The 21,099-nt window shown below is 34.1% G+C and overlaps 2 protein-coding genes across 2 annotated transcripts; both read left to right on the top strand.

The window, feature by feature from the left end:
* The first annotated feature begins 5,765 nt into the window (after nt 1-5,765).
* LOC112702778 (uncharacterized) lies at nt 5,766-7,365 on the top strand. Its single transcript, XM_025753957.3, has one exon. The coding sequence runs from the start codon at nt 6,275-6,277 to the stop codon at nt 7,193-7,195; it is 921 nt and encodes a 306-aa protein (XP_025609742.1). The 5' UTR covers nt 5,766-6,274; the 3' UTR covers nt 7,196-7,365.
* A 168-nt stretch (nt 7,366-7,533) lies between these two features.
* On the top strand, nt 7,534-12,413 carry LOC112702779 (uncharacterized). Its single transcript, XM_025753958.3, has 11 exons — nt 7,534-9,670; nt 9,755-10,025; nt 10,120-10,219; nt 10,313-10,437; nt 10,565-10,649; nt 10,730-10,865; nt 10,963-11,126; nt 11,333-11,447; nt 11,542-11,740; nt 11,840-11,920; nt 12,017-12,413. The coding sequence occupies exons 3-9, from the start codon at nt 10,194-10,196 to the stop codon at nt 11,728-11,730; spliced, it is 840 nt and encodes a 279-aa protein (XP_025609743.1). The 5' UTR covers nt 7,534-9,670; nt 9,755-10,025; nt 10,120-10,193; the 3' UTR covers nt 11,731-11,740; nt 11,840-11,920; nt 12,017-12,413.
* Nucleotides 12,414-21,099: the final 8,686 nt, after the last annotated feature.

The raw sequence follows: 21,099 nt of genomic DNA on the forward strand, positions 1-21,099 counted from the left end.
ATCAAGTAGCAAAATATAACCTCAATCATAGGATCCAACAAAGATTATCTAAAAACATTAATGCTAAATTAGCATTTAGGCAATAAGGGAGAAGCAATGCATAGTAAACAAAGTCAATAACCCAACACTTATGATGAAAAGAGAGAAAATAAAATGAAAACCAAACTAAAACTAACTAAAATAAATGGTTATCCATGGTGTTTGGAAGTGTTGGATGAGGGGTAGAAGAAGGAAAGAAGAAAGGAGAAGGAAAGAAATAGAAAAAGGAGAAGAAAAGAAATGGATGAAAGAAAGGGCATCCACGCGTACGCACGCATGGCGCGCGCGCGTCGATGGCTTATTTCGAGAGTGGCGCGTACGCATCATGTGCGCGTGCGCGCAAATAGGTTTGTGCCTCAAGCCCAATTTCCGCACAGTGCAGGCCTAACTCTCGGGTCAAGGTATGGAAGGTGGAACTTCTCAATCCACGCGTACGCGTGCATGGCGCGCTCGCGTGGATGGTCCAAAACGCTTGATGCACGCGTACGCATGCAGTGCGCGTACGCGTGGATGGTGCTCTGTTTTTTCAAAAAAAAAATTTTTGCTATGTTTTTGCACCAATCCAAGCATTCCAAACCTCCAAGCAACTACCAAAACACCCTAAAAACCTTATTTAACATACTAAAATACCAATTAAACTCATCAAATCAATCAAAACAAGAATTTAAACCAATTCTACCAATATGTACAAAAAGAGAAAATGCAAGGATTTTACCATGGTGGGGTGTCTCCCACCTAGCACTTTTATTTATTGTCCTTAAGTTGGACTTATGGGGAGCTTCTCTCAAGGTGGCTTGTGCTTGTACTCATCTTGGAACTTCCACCAATGCTTGGACTTCCAATAAGCTCCATCATTCAAGATTAATATCTCCAAGCTTTGATGGAGTTCTTCACAAACCATGGGCTCCCAATGTTGATCCTCATGTGTTCCCGGATCCCATATTTTGTCTTCACACCCATCTCCAAGTTGATTATCATTAATCCATGTGGGTGGTGAGCAAGGTGAATTCTCAACAAGGTGACCAAACATCCTTCTAGACCCATGTACTCTAGTTATACACCAACCTTTGCTATCAAGCTTTGGACATGTGACCATAATGAACCTAGGATGATGCTTCCAACCACTAACCATCTCCTTTTTACTCTTAAAGCCACAAATATATCTAAGTTGACCATCCGTTTCAAGCAAACCATATTCAAGGGGAATAATAAAGCTTGAGTATAAGGAATTTACCCACTTGAATGAGAGAGTGGATGGTGGTGGCTTGGGGAAAGGTATTTCCAATGTGCTAGTAAACTCCACTCCCTTGTTTTCTTCCTTGATTGCCTCCACCTTTTCAAAATTTTTTTCACTTTCAATCCTTTGTTCATCAACTTCATCTAACTCTTCTCCATCACTCAAGTCATAAATGGGAGGTTGAGAGAAATCTACCCCTACATCACTTTCAAATTCATTGGGAGAAGGTTCTTCAAATTCAAAAGATTCTTCACCAAGAAGATTGGATGCATGATCTTCATCACCAAGGGAACTCAATTCTTGCTTCATTCTCTCCAAGTCTTCATATAGGATATGCCTTGGAGGTTGTGCACATTCCTCCTCAACATCAACTTCAATCATCTTGGAGGAGTTTTCTATAACTCTAGATTCCCATGGAGGTTCCGCATCTCCTAGGTCTTCAACCACTTCTTCCTTTTTTTCAATAATCATAGGCTTCTCCAATTGTTCTAACACAAAGTAGGATTCCTCCTTTTCCACCGGAGTTTCCAATCTCTCCTTCATGCTATGTTCCTCTTTAAATTCTCCACATATAGCCATGGGAGTTCCTTGAGTGTCCAAAAGTTGGGATGCTAGCCGGTTTACCACCTCATCCAAGGTGGTCATGAATTGTTGTACATCCCTTGTCATCTCCTCTTGTCCTTGAAGAAGAACACCGAGGGTTTCATCCATTAGAGATTGGGGTGGATGGGAGGGTTCATCATTTTGGAGAAAGAGTTCATTATAGGAAGGTGGTTCTTCTTGGTAAGGTGGTGGTGTGTGTTGAGGTGGTTCTTGGGAGTAGTAATCTTGGAATTGTGGTTCCATGTATGGCTCATATGGTTCAAAAGTTGGTTGGTGTGATGGATAAGGATCATGGTCATAGGGAGGTGTTTGTTGAAAATAGGCTTGTGAGTGTGGTTGAAGTTCATGTTGAGGATATGACTCATAGGCATATGGTGGTGGTTCTTGAAAATCACAAGGAGATTCACCATAGCCATTGGATTGGTATGCATCATAGAATGGCTCTTCTTCATAGTGCATTGGTGGAGGTTGTTGCCAAGAAGATTGATCATATGCATATGGCTCTTCCCACCTTTGATTATCCCATTCTTGATACACAACTTCATTATAGTTCTCATCACCTACAACATAATTGTAATCACACTCATAGCCAAAATGAGAATTCATGGTAGCAAGAGGAAATAAAAATCAAAAGCTAATAGAAAACAAGAGAAACAACTCTACAACTAGCAAATAAAGCAAAAATCAAGCTATTCACAATATTCACATATATACAATAACCAATAACATAACACCATTGCAATTCCCCGGCAACGGCGCCATTTTGACGAATGGATTTTTGGTGGTTTAGAATTTCACTAATAAAATCTCGTTGTAAAGTATAGTTTCTAAACCAAACAATAATCCTTTCATACAAAAAGTTGTTTGTCACTAGTACAAACCCCTAGAATTTATAAACCGAAGTATTGAACCTCGGGTCGTTCTCCCTAGGAATTGTAATGAAGTGTTTTGTTATTGGTTGTGATGTGTTTTGGGGTTTTGGATAAGAAACATGAAAGTAAATGGCAATGAAAATAAACTAACAACTATAAAAGGCTCTTGGTAAGGTATGAGAACTAGAAGTTCTATCCTAGTTATCCTTCTCAATTGTGATGAGAATTGTTCATTGCTACCACTTAGTTAACCCTTGCTAATAAAGGAAAGTCAAGTGGATGAATTGACTTGAGCCACAAGTCCTAGCCAACTCCCAAGGAAAGACTAGCTTTAGTGCACTCCAAACCAATTAGCAATTTCTCCAATTATCAATCAACAAAGGAATTAGATAACTCAAGTGTCACTAATTACTCTACCTAGGCCAAGAGGAGCAAAATCTATACTATATCTAAAAGAGACATTTCAACAAACACATAAAGTGCAATGGAAGTAAACATTATTAAATGCAAGAATTAAAGGAATCTACAACTACAAAAGCAAGAGATCAACAATAGAAAAGCAAAGAAGAACAATTATTGTGAATTACCTCTTATTAAATTGAAAGAAAATGGAAGGAACAATAGTAGATCTACAACAAAGTATAAGGACAACATAAAGGAAATTACAACAAAAGAATAGAAGAAGATGAATCTAACAACAAGGAATTGAGAAGATAGAAGTAGAAGAAGATGAATCTAAATCTAGATCTAAGAACTAAACCTAATCCTAATCCTAATTCTAGAGAGAAGAGAGAGCTTCTCTCTCTAGAAACTACTTCTAACTAATCCTAATGAGTGTGTAATGAATTAATGAGTTGGAATCCCCTTTGCTCTTCAATCCTTGGCTTTAAATAGCCTCTTTGGCGCCAAAGTTGGTTAGGATTGGGCCCCACAACCCTTCAGAATTCGTTGGCCATGTTTTCATTAAAAATCATAAACCAACACCGACGCGTACGCGCACAGCACGCGTACGCGTCCATGGGGTAATTCGCGGGTGCGCGCAAGCGCCAGGTGCGCGTGCGCGTCCATGGGCGATTTCAACTTCTTTGACTTTTCATGATTTCTCCACTTTGCATGCTTTCCTTTTCACTCCTTTGATCCATTCCTAGCCTTTTCAATCTGAAATCACTAGCAAACATATCAAGGCATCTAGTGGAATCAAAGGTGAATTGAATTTAGCTAATTTAAGGTCTAGAAAGCATGTTTTCACATCTAAGCACAAATTAGGAGACAATCACAAAACTATGCTATTTCAATGGATAAATGAGGGTAAAAAGTTATAAAATCCCCTAAAGTCAAGCACAAGATAAACCCTCAAAATGGGGTTTGTCAATACAATATAAAAAAAAATTGGCCTCACTTTTTTCCTATTTTTTTCAATTCCTTTTTGTTGTTCTTATTTCTTTTTTTCGTTATTTTATAATTTCTTTTGTTATAATTTCTTTTATCATTTATATTTCTTTATTTTTCCTTGTACTTTTCATTATTTTCAGTTTCATTGTCGATTTCAGCTATTTCTTACGTTCATATTATTTTTAAATTTTGTTTGTTTTAAGTTTATCGATTGAAACTTTGCACTCTATCGATCTAATAAAAATACTGATTAAGTAAATTTTGGGTCGAACTCACCCTTTTGAAAGAGGAGTTGTATCTGTTCTCCGAATGATGATTTTGATACAAACTCGTTTTGACATTAACTATCGAAGTCAATAAAAAAATGAGTGAAACAATTAATAATTAGTGGATGCATACATAGAATTTGTGTTTATTATATCAATTTTAAATATTTATTGTTTATTCTTTCATTTTATGTATTCATATTAATATTTCAAAAAAGAATTTAGACATCCATAGTTCATATAACTAGTGATACATTATTTACCTAATTAATTTTGGATTTTCATAATAATAAAAAATGAATCATAAGCTCAAGGAAATGATGTATTAGAGAAGCGTGAGATAGTATGTATCATTTTTTTTTGGGGTGCTTCAGTCCTTAAAATTTATTTGTTAATTGAAATATAATCTAGATCAAAATATCATCAAATTCAATTCATAAACACTAAAAAAAAATGATAATTATAAAAGCACAATTCTTATTATATAGATAGAGATAAATCAATAAGACAATTTTTTTAGTCTCTTTAAATTTAGTATCAGAATTTACAGAACTTGTCTTTTAAGATAAATATTACATATTTAAAAATTATTTATTTTTATATTTTTTAAGTTAACTATTAATTTTTGATATTTTTTAATAAAATTAAACAACTACATACAGATACCATTACAATCACTAGTAAATAATTATGCCATTTTGCAATTGCGTCGGTTCAAACTAGGGATAAGGCCCTTCTGTTTTTTTTTAATTTTTATAAGGATTCATACATTGTCCTAAACCTAAACATATATATACACACTTTAAAACTTGTGATAGTATCTATTTTCTTTATATAAACCCACATTATTAACTAGAGATTAATCATTAGATCCATGCTGTCATGCTGACATCATGAGAATGAATTAATCATTTTGCAAAATTTTTCAATCACGAATGAATTATAAATAACCTTACTAACACATTATTAAGTGCAGAAAGATTCTATTATTTTATTTCTGTTTAATCAGCTATTTCAACTTTTTAAGTTTCTTTCCATACATACAACACACAAATATTATAGAAAAAAATAATTATTCGTAAAAACGAGTAATAAGAGTATCTCATTTTTGTATACTTTGTTAAAACTAAAACTCCAGTCATAAGAAAAAAAAAAAACAAAAGCGAAATAATCGAATCCCTAACTAAGGCCTCAACAACCTAACTGCCAAGCACTTGGTAGACTCTCACTGTTCCTCTAAAAAATAATAAGGCAAAACAAATCCACAACGTAAATTCGAAAAAATAAATTAAATATCCAAAATATGAAATGGTAACAAAAAATTTATAAAATTGTTGGACCCAATAAAAATTTTATAAAATCGGTAAATTTATTTAAAATTATAATATTGAAGAACTTTAAAAATTAAATGGAAATTTTATCTCACATTTGACCATATCAATTCTCAAGTGTCAACCTTAAACACACTACCCCCCTCTCCTAAATTCTGCCCTTAAATCCGGAAACTGATTAATTAGATTTTCTTTTCATTTTCCTTTCAAAATTTTGTTTTTTCAAAATCCTGTGTTCCATCTCCGTCTCCCTCTCTTTCTTATCCGGTAAAAGTAAAAATAATAATAATAAAAAAAAAGCAGAGGAGCTCCCCAAAGTTTGCAAGCATGCAAATTAAGCACCATCCGCTTTTGCTTCTTGAAGCAATCGACCCAAAATAGATAACAACAGAAACTCACTCTCCCTCATCACATCCATACCATTTCCCATTTCACCTCCACAGCCACACCGCACCCTAAAATTCACCTTATTAAAAACAAAAAAGCTTCCCTTGAATTGAATAATATTCCAAAATTTCCATTAACCGCACTTCAATGTGGCGATCGTGGAGCACCAACAACTCAACGGTCCGGATCTCTTCATCGTCATCGTCCCCTACCTTTTCTCCTTCTCCTCTCTTCTCCTGTTCCTCCTTCAAGGACGTTGAATCCCTCTGCCTCGAAGATTCTAACCAATTACAAATCAACGCCCCCCAACCCCAACTCTGTTCCTCGCCAACCAACAAAAGAGTATCCTCCATCTTCCACCGAGTCACACTCGCCAACTCGCTCGTCCGCTCCTGGTCAAATCACACTCAACCCCCCCGCCAACAACCACCTCCGCCACCACAACCACCACCACCACCCAAACCTGCCAGGACCTTATCCTTACCCTCTCCCAGACGCAAAGAAAAACATCATCATGAAACCGAACCCAACCTCCAACCACAAAACCACAAAACCGCCAAACAAAATACCGAAAATGCCCCTCTTTACATACCTGGCACGGAGCAGCGCGTGGTGGTCTACTTCACGTCCCTACGCGTTGTGAGGCACACGTTCAAGTCCTGCAGGACGGTCCTCTCGATCCTCACCGGCTTCCGAGTCCCCATCGACGAGCGTGACGTGTCAATGGACTCGAGCTTTCTAACCGAGTTGGGCCGCATATTGGGCCCGGACGGGCCCAATAAGCTTCCGTGTGTGTTCATAGGAGGAAGATACGTTGGGGGAGAAGAGGAGGTGATCTGCATGAACGAGACCGGGGAGCTGAAGCAGCTTCTGGAAGGTTTGCCCAAGGCGGATACAGGTGAGTGCCACGTGTGCGGTGGTCAGAGGTTCGTTCTGTGCGACGAGTGTGACGGTAGCAGGAAAGTATATACGGAGAAGAATGGAGTCATAACTTGTGGCAAGTGCAACGAGAATGGATTACTCAGGTGCCCTATTTGTTTCGCTGAATCACCTATATTCTCCCCATGATCCTATTTTTTTTTTCTTTTTTAAAATTTGCTTAGTTTTTTGTAGTTTGGGAAATGTAAGAATTGTTGTGTATAGGCACTGAGGGTGCGAATGCTGTGGTGCTTGTTTTTAAGACCATATATATAAACACTGTACTTCTTTGATTAAAGAGGTAAAGGAAGTTCTGTAAATTTTTATCTTTGGCATCTTTTCTTGAAATTCATTATCTATTTATTTTCTATCCCTGATTGGTTTGCATTTGAAATCATTGCTATGTTTATATGATGTATCTTTGGTAATTCTTGAGGAATGAACTACCAATTAGTTTTAAACATGAGCCAGCTGGAATTTATTTGCTTTGATTGGTTTAATTTAATCCTTATCGCTTACATAAAAATGTTAAAACTACTGATTTTAGTTTTGGTTATATCCATATGTTTGATTTTCTACAAGTGGTGTGGTATCTTTGTATATAAGAAAGTGTTTGGAATGGAATAGCTACTAATTAAATGACTGACAAACTTGGAACGATGACCGAAATCTGATATTGCCAAGGAACATGGTTGAACCTTGGTTCAACTGTGTTTGTGAAAAATTCAGAAAGAAACTCTAGTAAAACAAAATAGAACAAAACAGGAGGAGTAAACTACCACTTTAAGCCTCCAAAGGTTAGTTTGCTAACAAAATGGTCCCTCAAAGATTGACAAATTAATCCACAGTACGAGAAAGATTATGGTGGTTCATTTTACTCCCAGGAAAACCGTCATTTTGTGGTATCTACATACTTATAAGTTAAATTTTGTTTTAAATTGTAACCTAGGTTCTCAGTTAGGATTAGTTAGGATGTACCATGAACTTGAGTCTGTATACCAACACTACTTGTTCCCGTTTGATTGTCTGAGAGTTTTCCCCTATTCTTTTTCTTTCCTTTTTTTCCCCAATGATCAACATCCAAACTAGTTGACTCTCATCTTCAGCTTCTTGTCCTTATGTTGGGAATCATCTTTAGTAGCTACAGCCATGTAGAAATGACATTCAATGCATGGTTGTTAATCAAAGTGAAGAATATGCAACAATTGAGACCTTCCACTGTAATAATATACGTTGTTGCAGTCTCCAGTTAAAACAATATTTGAATTCTTTTGAGCGTATGGTATTTCCTTCTGCATGAATAAAAGGTCCCTAATTTTCAACTTGATAGTATTGTTGAAATGGATTAGTTAAAGCATAATCCTTTCAATGGTTTACCGTTTATGGTTATCATCAAAGCATGACCCTTTCAGTTTCATATAAGGTAAGTCACTGTGTTGAGTTCAGTGCTTAGAGTAGAGTATTTTTTGTTCGAAATTTGGAAATCCCAAGACTATATAGATTGGACAAACTTTATCTCAACTTTACCCCAAGCATGTTTGATTCCAAATTCCCAATTTGCTCTTGTTCTGAGTTACATGTCCAGGGGAAGTTTTTCTGTCCATTTTTTAAGTTCTGTAGTCATTTTGACATCCAAACTGCAATCAGTGCTTATAATTGGGCCTGAATAATTGAGCTTGAAGACATGTAAGCCGTGTGAGATGCCGTGTCCATTTACATCTTATCTAATACCCTCCGCCATTGTCATCTTTTGCGGTTACTCAATAAAGTTTTGATTGAATAGCTAATATTATTTTTTATATTTGTAAAATGCTTGCTTGACATGCATTCAAGTACTTGTGAATTATGACTCAATCTAATTTACGCTACAGTTATCCTTTGAACACTATGGAAGTAGTAATAGTTAAGGGCAATTATACTAATTTTTATTTTTTTTTTAACTCAAGTTTCAAACAAAATGTTTTTTCGTTGTACTTATTAAAAAGGACTATGAATCCGTAACTTTTTTTTTTGAGAAATACTTCTACATCTTAATTTTAAAGTTATTCAAAAGAAATAGACGTGTAATAGTGATAGTGCACAATGTAACCACTCTCATTATCTTGGACTTGGAGACCAAATTGTAATCATGGAGAGGGAGGTCCCATTTCCGGAACAAACATGATGTTCCTCCATTGTCTTTCAAATGTTTATATTCTGTCCATTATCATCTATTAATATATAATAGGAGTGTAGTAGTGGTCTTTGGTTGACATGTGGAACATCATTTGCTTGACAAGTGTATCTCCTAATTCAATGACATCTGACAACCTAATACAACACAACAAAATGAGTCAATATGTAGAGTAGTATACCAACCCAGCCAAACCTCAATGGATATAAATCAAAGATTTCAAATTATAGTATAAAAGGTATTGAAATAGTTTCTCACGAATAAACACATAGCAGTTTAATTTTTCTCAAAGCTGCGTAAAAATGTCTGAAGGGTATGATATGCTAATGAATGTCAATGCCAAGAAGCTTGAATGGAAATTTCAGGTGTATGTTGTTCGTATATGGGAAAATCCAAACATGTACAACCAAAAGGAAGTTAATAGCATAGAGATGGTACTTCAAGATATTAAGGTAAGCTGTTAATTTTATTTACTTCATTTCAGTTCGTTGTTGATCAATGAGATTCTTATGGCAAATGAATTTTTTTTTTCCCAGGGAGAAAGGATCCAAGCGTCAATCAATAAAGGTTTATTCAAGAAGTGGAGGGGTTTTTTTGAGGAGTTTAAAATATACACTATGAGTAACTTCATAGTTGTGGACAAGATGGAGAAGATTAAAACAACAAGAAATCGGTAGACTTTGAACTTTTCCCACAGAACAGTTGTGGTTCGTGTGGAAAATCTAAGTTTTTCTCTCGAACCCTTCTGCTTGAAGCCTATCCCAGAGCTCCTTGCTGCCGAAAAGCTTGATGATTCTCAACTATTGGGTAAGCAACTACTTTGTCTGTTTCTTTAGATAGTAATCATCCTTTCCAGTATCTTTCATATTGTGACTTATTTGTATCATTCATTGTTCGTTAGACATAATCGGGGAGGTTGTTGGGAAGGAGGACCCAAGGGATATAATCACAAGCAAAGGAAAGGAAACAAAACGTATGGTGGTTGTGATAGTAGACCTAGAGTAAGTTTCTTGAATAAAATAGACAAGTTTTGTGTTGTTTGAAACAGTATACATCAGTTTAATGTGGATTTGTATGGTTTTTGTGTTACGCAGTAACAACAATCTTGATTGTGTGTTATTTGGTGACATGGTCGATCAAATAGTTCCCCATCTTGAAAATGGCAGGGTTGAACCACTGATAGTGATGTTGCAGTTCTTTAAACCTAGCCGATGGAATGGTATGCATAACCATGTTAAAATTCCTAACCCACTCCATTAGTACAAGTGGTTTGTTTACGAAAGTTGGTATGTGATAAACCCATGTTTACTAAAGGCAAAACTGATTCTTATTGTTCATGTTTTCAGATAAGGTATCGGTTCAGAGCCACTTTGATGTCTCTAAAATACATGTTAATCCTGACATGAAGGAAGTACATGATTTTCGGAAAAGGTTTGTTTAACAATCAATGAGAAGCACGTTTTTCTGTTGTGTTCCCATTAATGACGTTGTTTAATGGAATGAATGTGCAGCTTGCTTGGCAGTGTAACCTCTAATTCGGTCAGGATTAGTCAGGTATCCGGTCATGGTGTGCAATCTGGTGCTGCAGAACTGAAAAGAGGAGGTGTCGTAGTGAAATCAATAGAGGACGCACTCAACTCAATAAAGGTCAAATTAGCTAACACTTTTACTAATAACTAAGTGTATTATGCATTCATTAAACACAACAATGATGGTTTGATACTTACACCTGGGCTTGGTGCAGGAAGGTCCTATATGGACTGTCGGAACCATTGTCTCTATCAATGCTGGCAACAACGATTGGTTTTATAAATCGTGTAGGAAGTGTCTAAAGAAAGTAGAAACCCCAATTGGAAATCGATATGAATGTTCCAAGTGTGGTCACACACATGGCAGTGCATCCCTTAGGTGTGAAAGAAGACTTAATTTGGATGCCTTTAATAGATTTCAAAGAATAATGTTTTCAAGTTTCAGATGCAGTTTAATTAATATTAACTTTCTTGCATGAATTGTAAAGAATTGATCCCATTTTATTGGTCTACTGAACTATTTGGCAAGGGAATTTATTAAGAGGAAATCATTTTTGACAATTGGTATTGCATATTTTATAATAGGTACAAGGTTGAAGTTATGGCCTATGATGGAACAGGAAGTATAACTATGCTAATGTGGGATAGAGAAACAACACAGCTTATAGGGAGGCAAGCTAAACAAATCAAGGATGAAGATGTTTGTTCAGCATATATCCCTTTCAGATATCAAATTTTTGGATTTTTTCTGCATATACACTAATTGTGATTTGTTCATCCATTTAAATTTTCAGTGTTTGGAAGGGGAATGTTACCCCCCAACTCTTGATAACATGATGGATAAAAAGTTACTCTTTAAAATTAATGTCAAAACAGCCAACATCAACAAGCATGACCAGGTTTACACTATCACGAAGATATGTGACGATGAAGACATTGTAGAAAAAAATTGCCCCTATGGAATTCATCAGCAATTCTTTTGACGTCTTAACTGTATGTATCTTCTATATCTATTGCTGTATAAACTAATAAACATTCAAGTCAGAAATTGGCTACAATATCTAAGAAGGATTATTGTGTGCCTTTGTGTAGGAGAATGGGATCTGCAATTCAATGGATGTTTCAGCAACTGTGGCTAATCTCAAGTCTGATAATAATTCTCAGTGCTCTGTGGTGTGTATTTAAAGTTTTACATTAAACATATGAAGGACATCTATGGATAATTAGTTTATTGTCAACTAACCCAATATACACGTATGTATTTCACAGGATGTTGTGGAGGATTCTGTCACAAGCCTCAAGTGTAAGATCCCAACTAGGAGAGCTCTCAATGGGGTAAAACATTCAGTGTCATTAAACATTGACAATTAAGAAGATTTCCAACTCTCCACTAACAAGTTAGGCCAAAAGGGTGGCAAGAAGAGGCAAAAGATGTAGACCATTGAATGTGATAATTAACCCTAATCAATATTTCAGTATAGTTGGGAAATTACACATGATGAGTTGTCTTTTGGTTATATAATATATCAAGCAGTATTAATTTAAGTCTGCTAGCATTTTGAGTACTAATGTATGCCTTAATGAACAAGTTATTTGGGTCTTTTAGAAATATTGTAATATGTGATAACCAGTATTGATTTATATATGCTAGCATTTTGAGTACTAATGTATGTCTTCATGGACAAGTAATTTGTGTTTTTTGGTAGTATTGCAGTATGTATTGTGATAGATTAAACACATGAATTAAGACTTTGGCAAGTACTAATAGCAAGTATAAATTATCAACAATGTCTATAGATTTATAAAATTCAGACGTCATACTACCATAAGCAAGGCTTCTATTTCATACTTGAAATCACAGATATAGCGCCTTATGCATGTCTGATATAAATTGATCTGCATGACTATATAAATGCCAAATGAATTTTAATTGCTAGACCTAATGGATGTCTGATATAAAATGATCTGTGCTGAATGAATTTTAACTAACACACAAAAATGAAACACCTAATCCATTTAGGACTAAATTTTAACAGGTTAAAACTTCATTAGATTTATATAAACCCAAATTGTAGTGAATAATAGTAGACTCCATTTTCCCAGAAATATATTTTTTTTCAAAAATCATGTCGTGTTTTGTTTTCTAACATCGAGAATAAGAAAGTTCACAATGGTGTGATCTGTTGACTTTATAAATCTTTGCAGGATACTCGCTGCACATTGCCTAAGAACTAGACCTATGAAAGTTTTGAAGTTTCATCTATATTTCAACCTATCGGTATAAAAGTATTGACGTTATTCATAGGTGGAGTACATTTGATGTGTAAATGAATAGGAGGAAACACAAATAGATAGTCACCACATGTAACATTAGTGCAATAAGTATAGTATTAGTTTAAATATGCAACTAATTTGGTAGAACTTACTTAATGCATGGCTTTCGTTTAGGTGAATTGAAAGAAAAACTCCAATGCCTTCGTCATGCCTGATAAAAAGGGAAGGCTAATTGGTGTTATGAAAATTAATACAGTTATGGGGTGGACCAAATTTAAATTCAATTAATCAATCCTGGTGATTAGCCAACAAATTTGGGCTCATCAATTATAATTAATGTAATTCAGTTACTTAATTAATATAATTAGCTTATACCATTTGATATCTATCTTAATAAAATCTTAACTAATTTCTGATATATTTGTCGTGTAGTAGATAAAACCTTATATCGTTATCTACATGTCCTAATGATTCAAACAAAGTAACATTGGATGTAGATGTTCCATTACAATAATGATAGCTATTCATCTAACTTTATTACTTTATGATATATTTGTCAGCATATACACTAGCCACTTAGCTTTTTTTTGTATACTAATAAAATAATCATAACTATTTAACTTCAAATTTGCATATCCATACAATTAACTTTTGTTTTAGTCAGGTAATAATTTATAGAAAGCAATCAAGTATTATAGGAATCCACATATGACAAGGCATCGATAAGATTGATAATCATCAATCTTTAAACTCTGGGGAAGAGATTTGTTCAACATTGACCAAGTCCAATAGTCAGGAATTCCTAAACATATAAAAGTATAGCTGCACATAGAACGTTTCCTAAATAGTGAATGGGATGCATGCATAGAACTTTGGATAGGGAGATCAATTTAGTTCGTTATGAGATATTAGAAATTTTTCCTAAATCTATGAAGCTAACTTTGAACTTCATCAGATTTATATCTCGATGTTAGTCCTGCTACATGTGTCATGCCAATTATATTTTCTTTTTCAATTCCGAAATCAAAACATGGCTAATGACAATGAAAAATATAGCGACACCCCATGTACAACAAAATATCTTCTCCATGGAAAAAATAGTTCGACATACCATCAATTTTTAATAAAAATAATAGTTTTTTATTTAAAGGATTGATTAGCCATATTAAATTAGTTATACATGTGAAGATTAAAATTCGTAGAACCCACTTAAAGAAACTTACTAAATACATCATGTATATAATGGCAGTTTAAGTATTACTATTTTTTGGCTGGAACTGATTTTATTATTGACTTTAGTTAGCGTGTTCTCAATACATATGACAAGCCATCGATAGGATTGATAATCACCAAATTTTAAAAGTTAGGGAACAAATTTGTTAAAGTTTGACTAAGTCCAATAGTAACGAATGCCTAAACATATCAAAGATCCCGCTGCACACAGACATTTTCCTAAATAGTGAATGATCTGAATCTATATACCGTTAGATAGGGAGATCAACTGTGTACGTTATGAGGAATTAGAAATTTTCATCAAATCTATGAAGCTAAAAGTTTTCTCCAAATCTATGAAGCTAACTTTGTACTGCATCAGGTTCATAGTTCCATGTTAGTCCTCTGACATTTGAAGATTCAAATAAAATTGCACATTTCAATGCGAAAATCGAAACCTTGCTAATCTGAATGAAGAAGGCAGTGAAACCCAATGTACAACACAATTAGGATTGAATTATAAATAAAGTTGTGATTATTCCAAATTAAATTACGTATAAATATAGTAATCATTAAAAATAAAGTAGTTATCAGTTTATGATTATATATCTATTAATATATAATAGTTTCTTTGTATATATAAGGTTGTGATTATTCCAAATTAAATTAATTATATTTTTTTAGATTGAAATTCGTAAAAATCCACTTAAAAAAAGTTACTAAATCCATCAAGTATGTAATGGCAGTTTATATATTACCGTTTACCTAGGAATTGATTTTATTATTGACATTTTATAAAAAAAATAAATCTTATAATATTGGATAAAAAATAATCCATAAGTAATAAATTTTATGTATTAAGAAAAGTGTTTAGGGTTTAAGTCTTAGTACTTAGGGTTATGTCTAAAATGCTTTATGGATTATTTTTATTATTGACTTATGTTAAAAAATAGTCGAGCTGCATCATAGGTTTAGGAAGTACAATTTTTTTAGAAAAGTACAAGTTAAAAATTTTTCCTTAAAGAAAACCAGTTGTGGTTGCTGCAATTCATATGCTTTATAGGCAGCAGAACTTGAATATACAACAAAAGAAAATCTACTAAACAAGATAAACAATACCATGCTACACCATATTCAGTTAAGGCACTTTAAAATGAAACCATTTGCTAGGTCAGGGCTAGATAAAAAAATTGTGATTTAGCTTTTGAATTCCCAGTTAAAAATTGTGATTTAGCTTTTGAATTCCCAGTTAGGTACGTGTCCAAAAGTGCAGGTATCTATGCTAATGACCAACAGATAAACTGCTCACATGATGGGTTCACACAGCTGTGTCATTGGAGATGATGACACATACCTTATTAGTAAAACGTGTGCTGAGAATAGAGTCAAAGGATAAAGCAATTTTGAATAAAGCAGTTATTCCTAAATAATAATCAATTGTGAGTGACCGTTGGTCAATACAAGGTATGTGTGGATAAAAACTCGCATCAATGCAAATATACAACCGTTTAAGGAGGTTTATCCTAAGCAAATCATATCAAGTAACTGCTGGACAAAAAAGGTTTGAACCTTATTTCGAGAATTACTTTCATAAAAAATTTTCTTAAAAAAAACGAAACTTAGGCTATACTTATATGATATTTCAACTAATAATTTATTAGGGTGGATTACAACAGCATGTATGATATAAATTGATCTGCATGACTGTATAAATGCCAAATGAATTTTATTTGCTGGCTTCTATTTCATACTTGAAATCACAGATATAGGGCCTGGTGCATGTCTGGTATAAATTGATTTGCATGACTATATAAATGCCAAATAAATTTTAATTGCTGGACCTAATGCATATCTGATATAAAATGATATGCATGACTATATTGCTGAATAAATTTTAACTAATAGTAGACTCCATTTTTCCAGAAATATTTTTTTTTTCCAAAATCATATCGTGTTCTGTTTTCTAACATCGAGAATAAGAAAGTTCACAATGGTGTGATCTGTTGACTTTATAAATCTTTGCAGGATATTCGCACCACATTACCAAGGAACTAGACCCATGAAAGTTTTGAAGTTTCATCTATATTTCAACCTATCGATATAAAAGCATTGACGTTATTCATAGGTAGAGTGCATTTGATGTGTAAATGAATAGGAGGAAACACAAATAGATAGTCACCACAGTTAATGTTAGTGCAATAAGTATAGTATTAGTTTAAATATGCAACTAATTTGGTAGAACTTACTTAATGCATGGCTTCCGTTTAGGTGAATTGAAAAAAAAACTCCAGTGCCTTCGTCATGCCTGATAAAAAAAAGAAGGCTGATTGGTATCATGAAAATTAATACTATCATGGGGTGGACCAAATTTAAATTCAATTAATCAATCCTGGTGATTAGCCAATAAAATTGGGCTCATCAATTATAATTAACGTAATTCAATTACATAATTAATATAATTAACTTTACCATTTGATATCTATCTTAATAAAATCTTAAATAATTTCGGATATATTTGTCGTGTAGTAGATAAAACCTTATATCGTTATCTACATGTCCTAATGATTCAAACAAAGTAACATTGGATGTAGTAGATGTTCCATTACAATAATGATAGCTATTCATCTAACTTTACTTTCTGATATATTTGTCAGCATATACACTAGCCACTTAGCTTTTTTTGTATACTAATAAAATAATCATAACTATTTAACTTCAAATTTGCATATCCATACAATTGACTTTTGTTTTAGTCAGGTAATAATTTATAGAAAGCAATCAAGTATTCTAGGAATCCACATATCACAATGCATCGATAATATTGATAATCATCAATCTTCAAACTCTGGGGAAGACATTTGTTTAATATTGACTAAGTCTAATAGTCAGAAATTTCTAAACATATGAAAGTATAGCTGCACACAGAACCTTACACTAATTAGTGAAAACATGTGCTGGAAAAAGAGTCATAGGATAAAGCAGTTTAGCATAAAGGAGTTATGCCTAAATAATAATCAATTGTGAGTGACCATTGGTCAATATAAGTTTTTTATGGATAAAAACTCTAAACCCTTGCAAATACACAACCGTTTAATACGTTTAGTTTATCCCTAGGCAAATCATATCAAGTATGATCTTATCACAAAAGGTTGGAACATTATTTTCAGAATTGCTTTCATCAAACAATTTCTTAAAAATTAAAGATATCAGGCTATACTTATATCATATTTCAACTAATAATTTATTAAGGTGGATTACAGTAGCGGTTTATTTGTGAAGAGACTAAGTCACCTATATTTTTAGTTACAATCACATTTTATTGGTCTGTTGAACTATAGAACATTGATTATAAAAACAGAAGATTCATTAGTTCATGGTTCACTTAATTGCTTTATCAATCCCATTAGTAGCACACTTTTTGAAATATCCCAACTATGGTGGTGGATATCATATTAACAGAACTGCTATGCTATAATCATATAGATTATAATTAAAAGATTATGCTACACCAAGTTGTTAAGTATTAAGCACTACTAATACTCCATATATTGAGAAAAGATATCTGTTAATGACATAACTATGGATCTAGCACCTTCAAGAAACATTACTTAAAAAGGACAACTTGGTGGGCTGAGTTTTCTCTTAAGGAATAATGTTAGAAAAACCAATAATAATTATGTTTCTGCTTGAGTGGGATTCCAACATATTTTACCATATATCCCCTAAATTAAGATACATTACTCATATTAACTCATATTAATAGATGTTTTATATAGCTCTTTTGCCTTGCAATAAAAAAGTATTTGTTTAAAGTAACCACACCCACGTCCTTATAGAAGGATTAAACAATTCTGCACATTCACACCATATAAGCTAATTATATAAATAGGTTAGAGTAAACTGTTGTGTGGTATTCCAATTGAGTGACCATTCCTCTAAGTCACTAAACCCCATTAGCCAAACGTTCAACCCCTTTACAGCCACAATGAGTGATATCCCACCAAAGAGATGCGATCTTCCATTCCTGAGTGATGATATTATCTTGAAAATCTTTGTGAAAGCAGATCCAAAGACAGTAGAAAAGTGCAGAAGTCTGAGTAAAGCTTGGAATTCTAGACTATGCACCAACTTATTTATCATGCAAAACTATAAGGAAACCAAAGACAGAGACCGAAGCATCATTGTTGGGATTGGGTCCCCCCCAAGTGATCAAAACTCAATGTGGTTTGTTCGAGCCTCAGTTGATACTGGGCGGTAGTTTAATTTCAATGTGCCGATAGAAATCAACCATTATGGCTTCTACTCGATCATAGGTTCCGACCATGGAGTCATTTGCTTGAGGATTTCCATGGGGGTCTCAATTCTAGGCTACTTATGTGGAATCCCCTCACCCGAAAGAGGCGTTTTGCACCAGACGAAGCTAGCAAGCACTGCTGCCATGTTGTATCTCTTTATGCCTTTGGGTATTTGGAAGATAATGTGGAATACCGCATTGTGCATGTACACAAGCGACACTACTCTGACAGCACCATGTCCTGGAGTATTTATAGTTCAGTGGAAAGGGAGTGGACTCATGAAGGTTCATTTGAAAGCAATGTTCAGAAGCTTGGACCTAAATCTGTTGTGGACAATGGCGTCATTTACTGGATAGGTTGGGAACGTCCTAACTTTCCTGAGCCAGTAAGCATTATCACATTCAATCTCAGGCACAGATCTTTCCATGAGGCTACAATACCTGCAGAGGTGAAATCTGAATATCACTCCCTGACTCCCTTTAAAGAAGGTATAGGATTATTAACCTATCACAATGTTGGATTGCCAAGACAGATATTGGTTTGGGAAATGAAGCAAAATGGGAAACAAAATCTTGATTGGGCTAAGATGATCAAGGTTATTGGGCTTGGAATTCCATACAGTCCTTCTTTATTAGTTGGTAAGGATATCATATCCATAATGGAGACTAGGAATGGTTCTAACTGTTCAAATGACACTGAGAGGACTGATCTACTTATAACAAAGCTGAGGTTCATAGAAGCAAGAAGAGTCCACCTGGCGCACCGATTTTGGCAAGAGCATGTTAATGTAAAGACAATCACTCTGCACTCCAATGGACTGTATATGGTTTAGTATATCTTGATGAGGGGTGGGATGGGAGTATAACAATTCCGGTTATTTTGTTTTGTGCCACTCTGTACCTAGACAATTTGTCTTATATGATAGGCTTTGTCCACTTTCTTTGATTTAGGAGTTATTTCCTTTTTGTTTATGAATTATAATGTAATTTTATCAATGGGAGGCAACCATGGTAATAGGAATGGTTTATCAATTTGGGATAGCCTGAAAGATTAGTAGCTTTATTTTGCTAGATTTATTTATGTTTTCAAATCCAGGTCAATATCTTATGTATTAGCAATATATATGTAATGGTAAGAGTGGCTTGAAATGATATATTTATTGTTAATACATATCTTATTCTGAGGAGTATAGTGAAATGCAAGCTAACACACCAATGAATCTTGAATTAAAAAAAAACACTCACTAATCTATATATTGACATAATCTAATTAAGGAAATGATCACTAATCCATGTATGACAATTATAAAACATAATCAAGTGTTCTATCAAATTATGTTGAAACAATAATTAAATAAAACTGTGATCATTACTATTATCTTTTAAAAAGTTATCTATAATTAGCTTTTACACACAAATCGATTTTTAATTTTTCATGACCATTACTCAAATTATTTACAAAATATAGCTAGGACACAGAAATTGCTGTGGTCCCAAATTGAGGGGTTATGCATATGAGGGTTTAGATTTTGGGGAACTCAAATCAAAACACGAAGTTTTAGCAATATCATGTAAAAGGCAACATCAATAAATTAATACTAAGATGAGTCAATAACCAAAAAATATCATTCAACTTCAAAACTAAACTTTGGAAAAATAAATGAAATAATGGTATTTTTATGCAAATTCTTAACACAATGCACGTGAAGTTTGGCCACTCATCAGATTATACTTCAAAATAAGCAAGAAAACAACCTTAGTGAAAACCTGTGAGAATATTTTGCTTCTGTGGACAGATAACAAAAAATGGAGGATAGGATGACCAGCTTACTTAATTTACAGCACCAGTCTCCACACGACATGACGACCAGAACCCCCCTTACAGAAATTAGGAGCAACTCTCATACAAAAATTGCAGGTACGTAAGATATACTCTCATACATGGTTATTGAAAAATATAGGCACAGGTCACTTAGTTTATTAGTAGGAAACATCAGTAAACAAGAGAGCAAATCTTTTTGGTGTTATTAATAATAATCTTTTCCATACCACCATGTGTAGATGAAGATGAATATGCATCTCTTAAAAATAAAAGGAAGATGAACCAGCATGACAGCAATGATCATGCAAACATCACAAACCACCAAGATGTGAATTATATACCAACGGAATCAGTTTTCCAGCAAGATGGCATTCAAGAGATCAGACAAGGTAACTAATTAATCAACCAAAATAAATAACAATGTAGATTCTTTGACCAATATAAGCCACTTGGGGGGTCAATCTAAACCTTAGTAGATTAAATTTTCTTGCAAGCTAACAACTACCTTAATATATACTTCACATAGTGCTCGCTCAAACAAATATAGAAGAGCCCTTTCATGAAGGAAAGGAAAACAACATTTGCCCAGATTTCAATGTCATTGGTATTTAAAGAGAAACCAATAGTCAGGTTGGACAAAGAAAATTCCAGAATACTGCTTACCTTACAGTTTTGGCAACGCATAGATGGTTAGAAGATGCAAAGTATGCTAGGAGGGAACGAGCAATCAAACTAGCTAAGAAAAGACAG

Source organism: Arachis hypogaea, chromosome 7, assembly GCF_003086295.3.
Source record: "Arachis hypogaea cultivar Tifrunner chromosome 7, arahy.Tifrunner.gnm2.J5K5, whole genome shotgun sequence".
In the NCBI taxonomy this organism is placed as follows: Eukaryota; Viridiplantae; Streptophyta; class Magnoliopsida; order Fabales; family Fabaceae; genus Arachis; species Arachis hypogaea.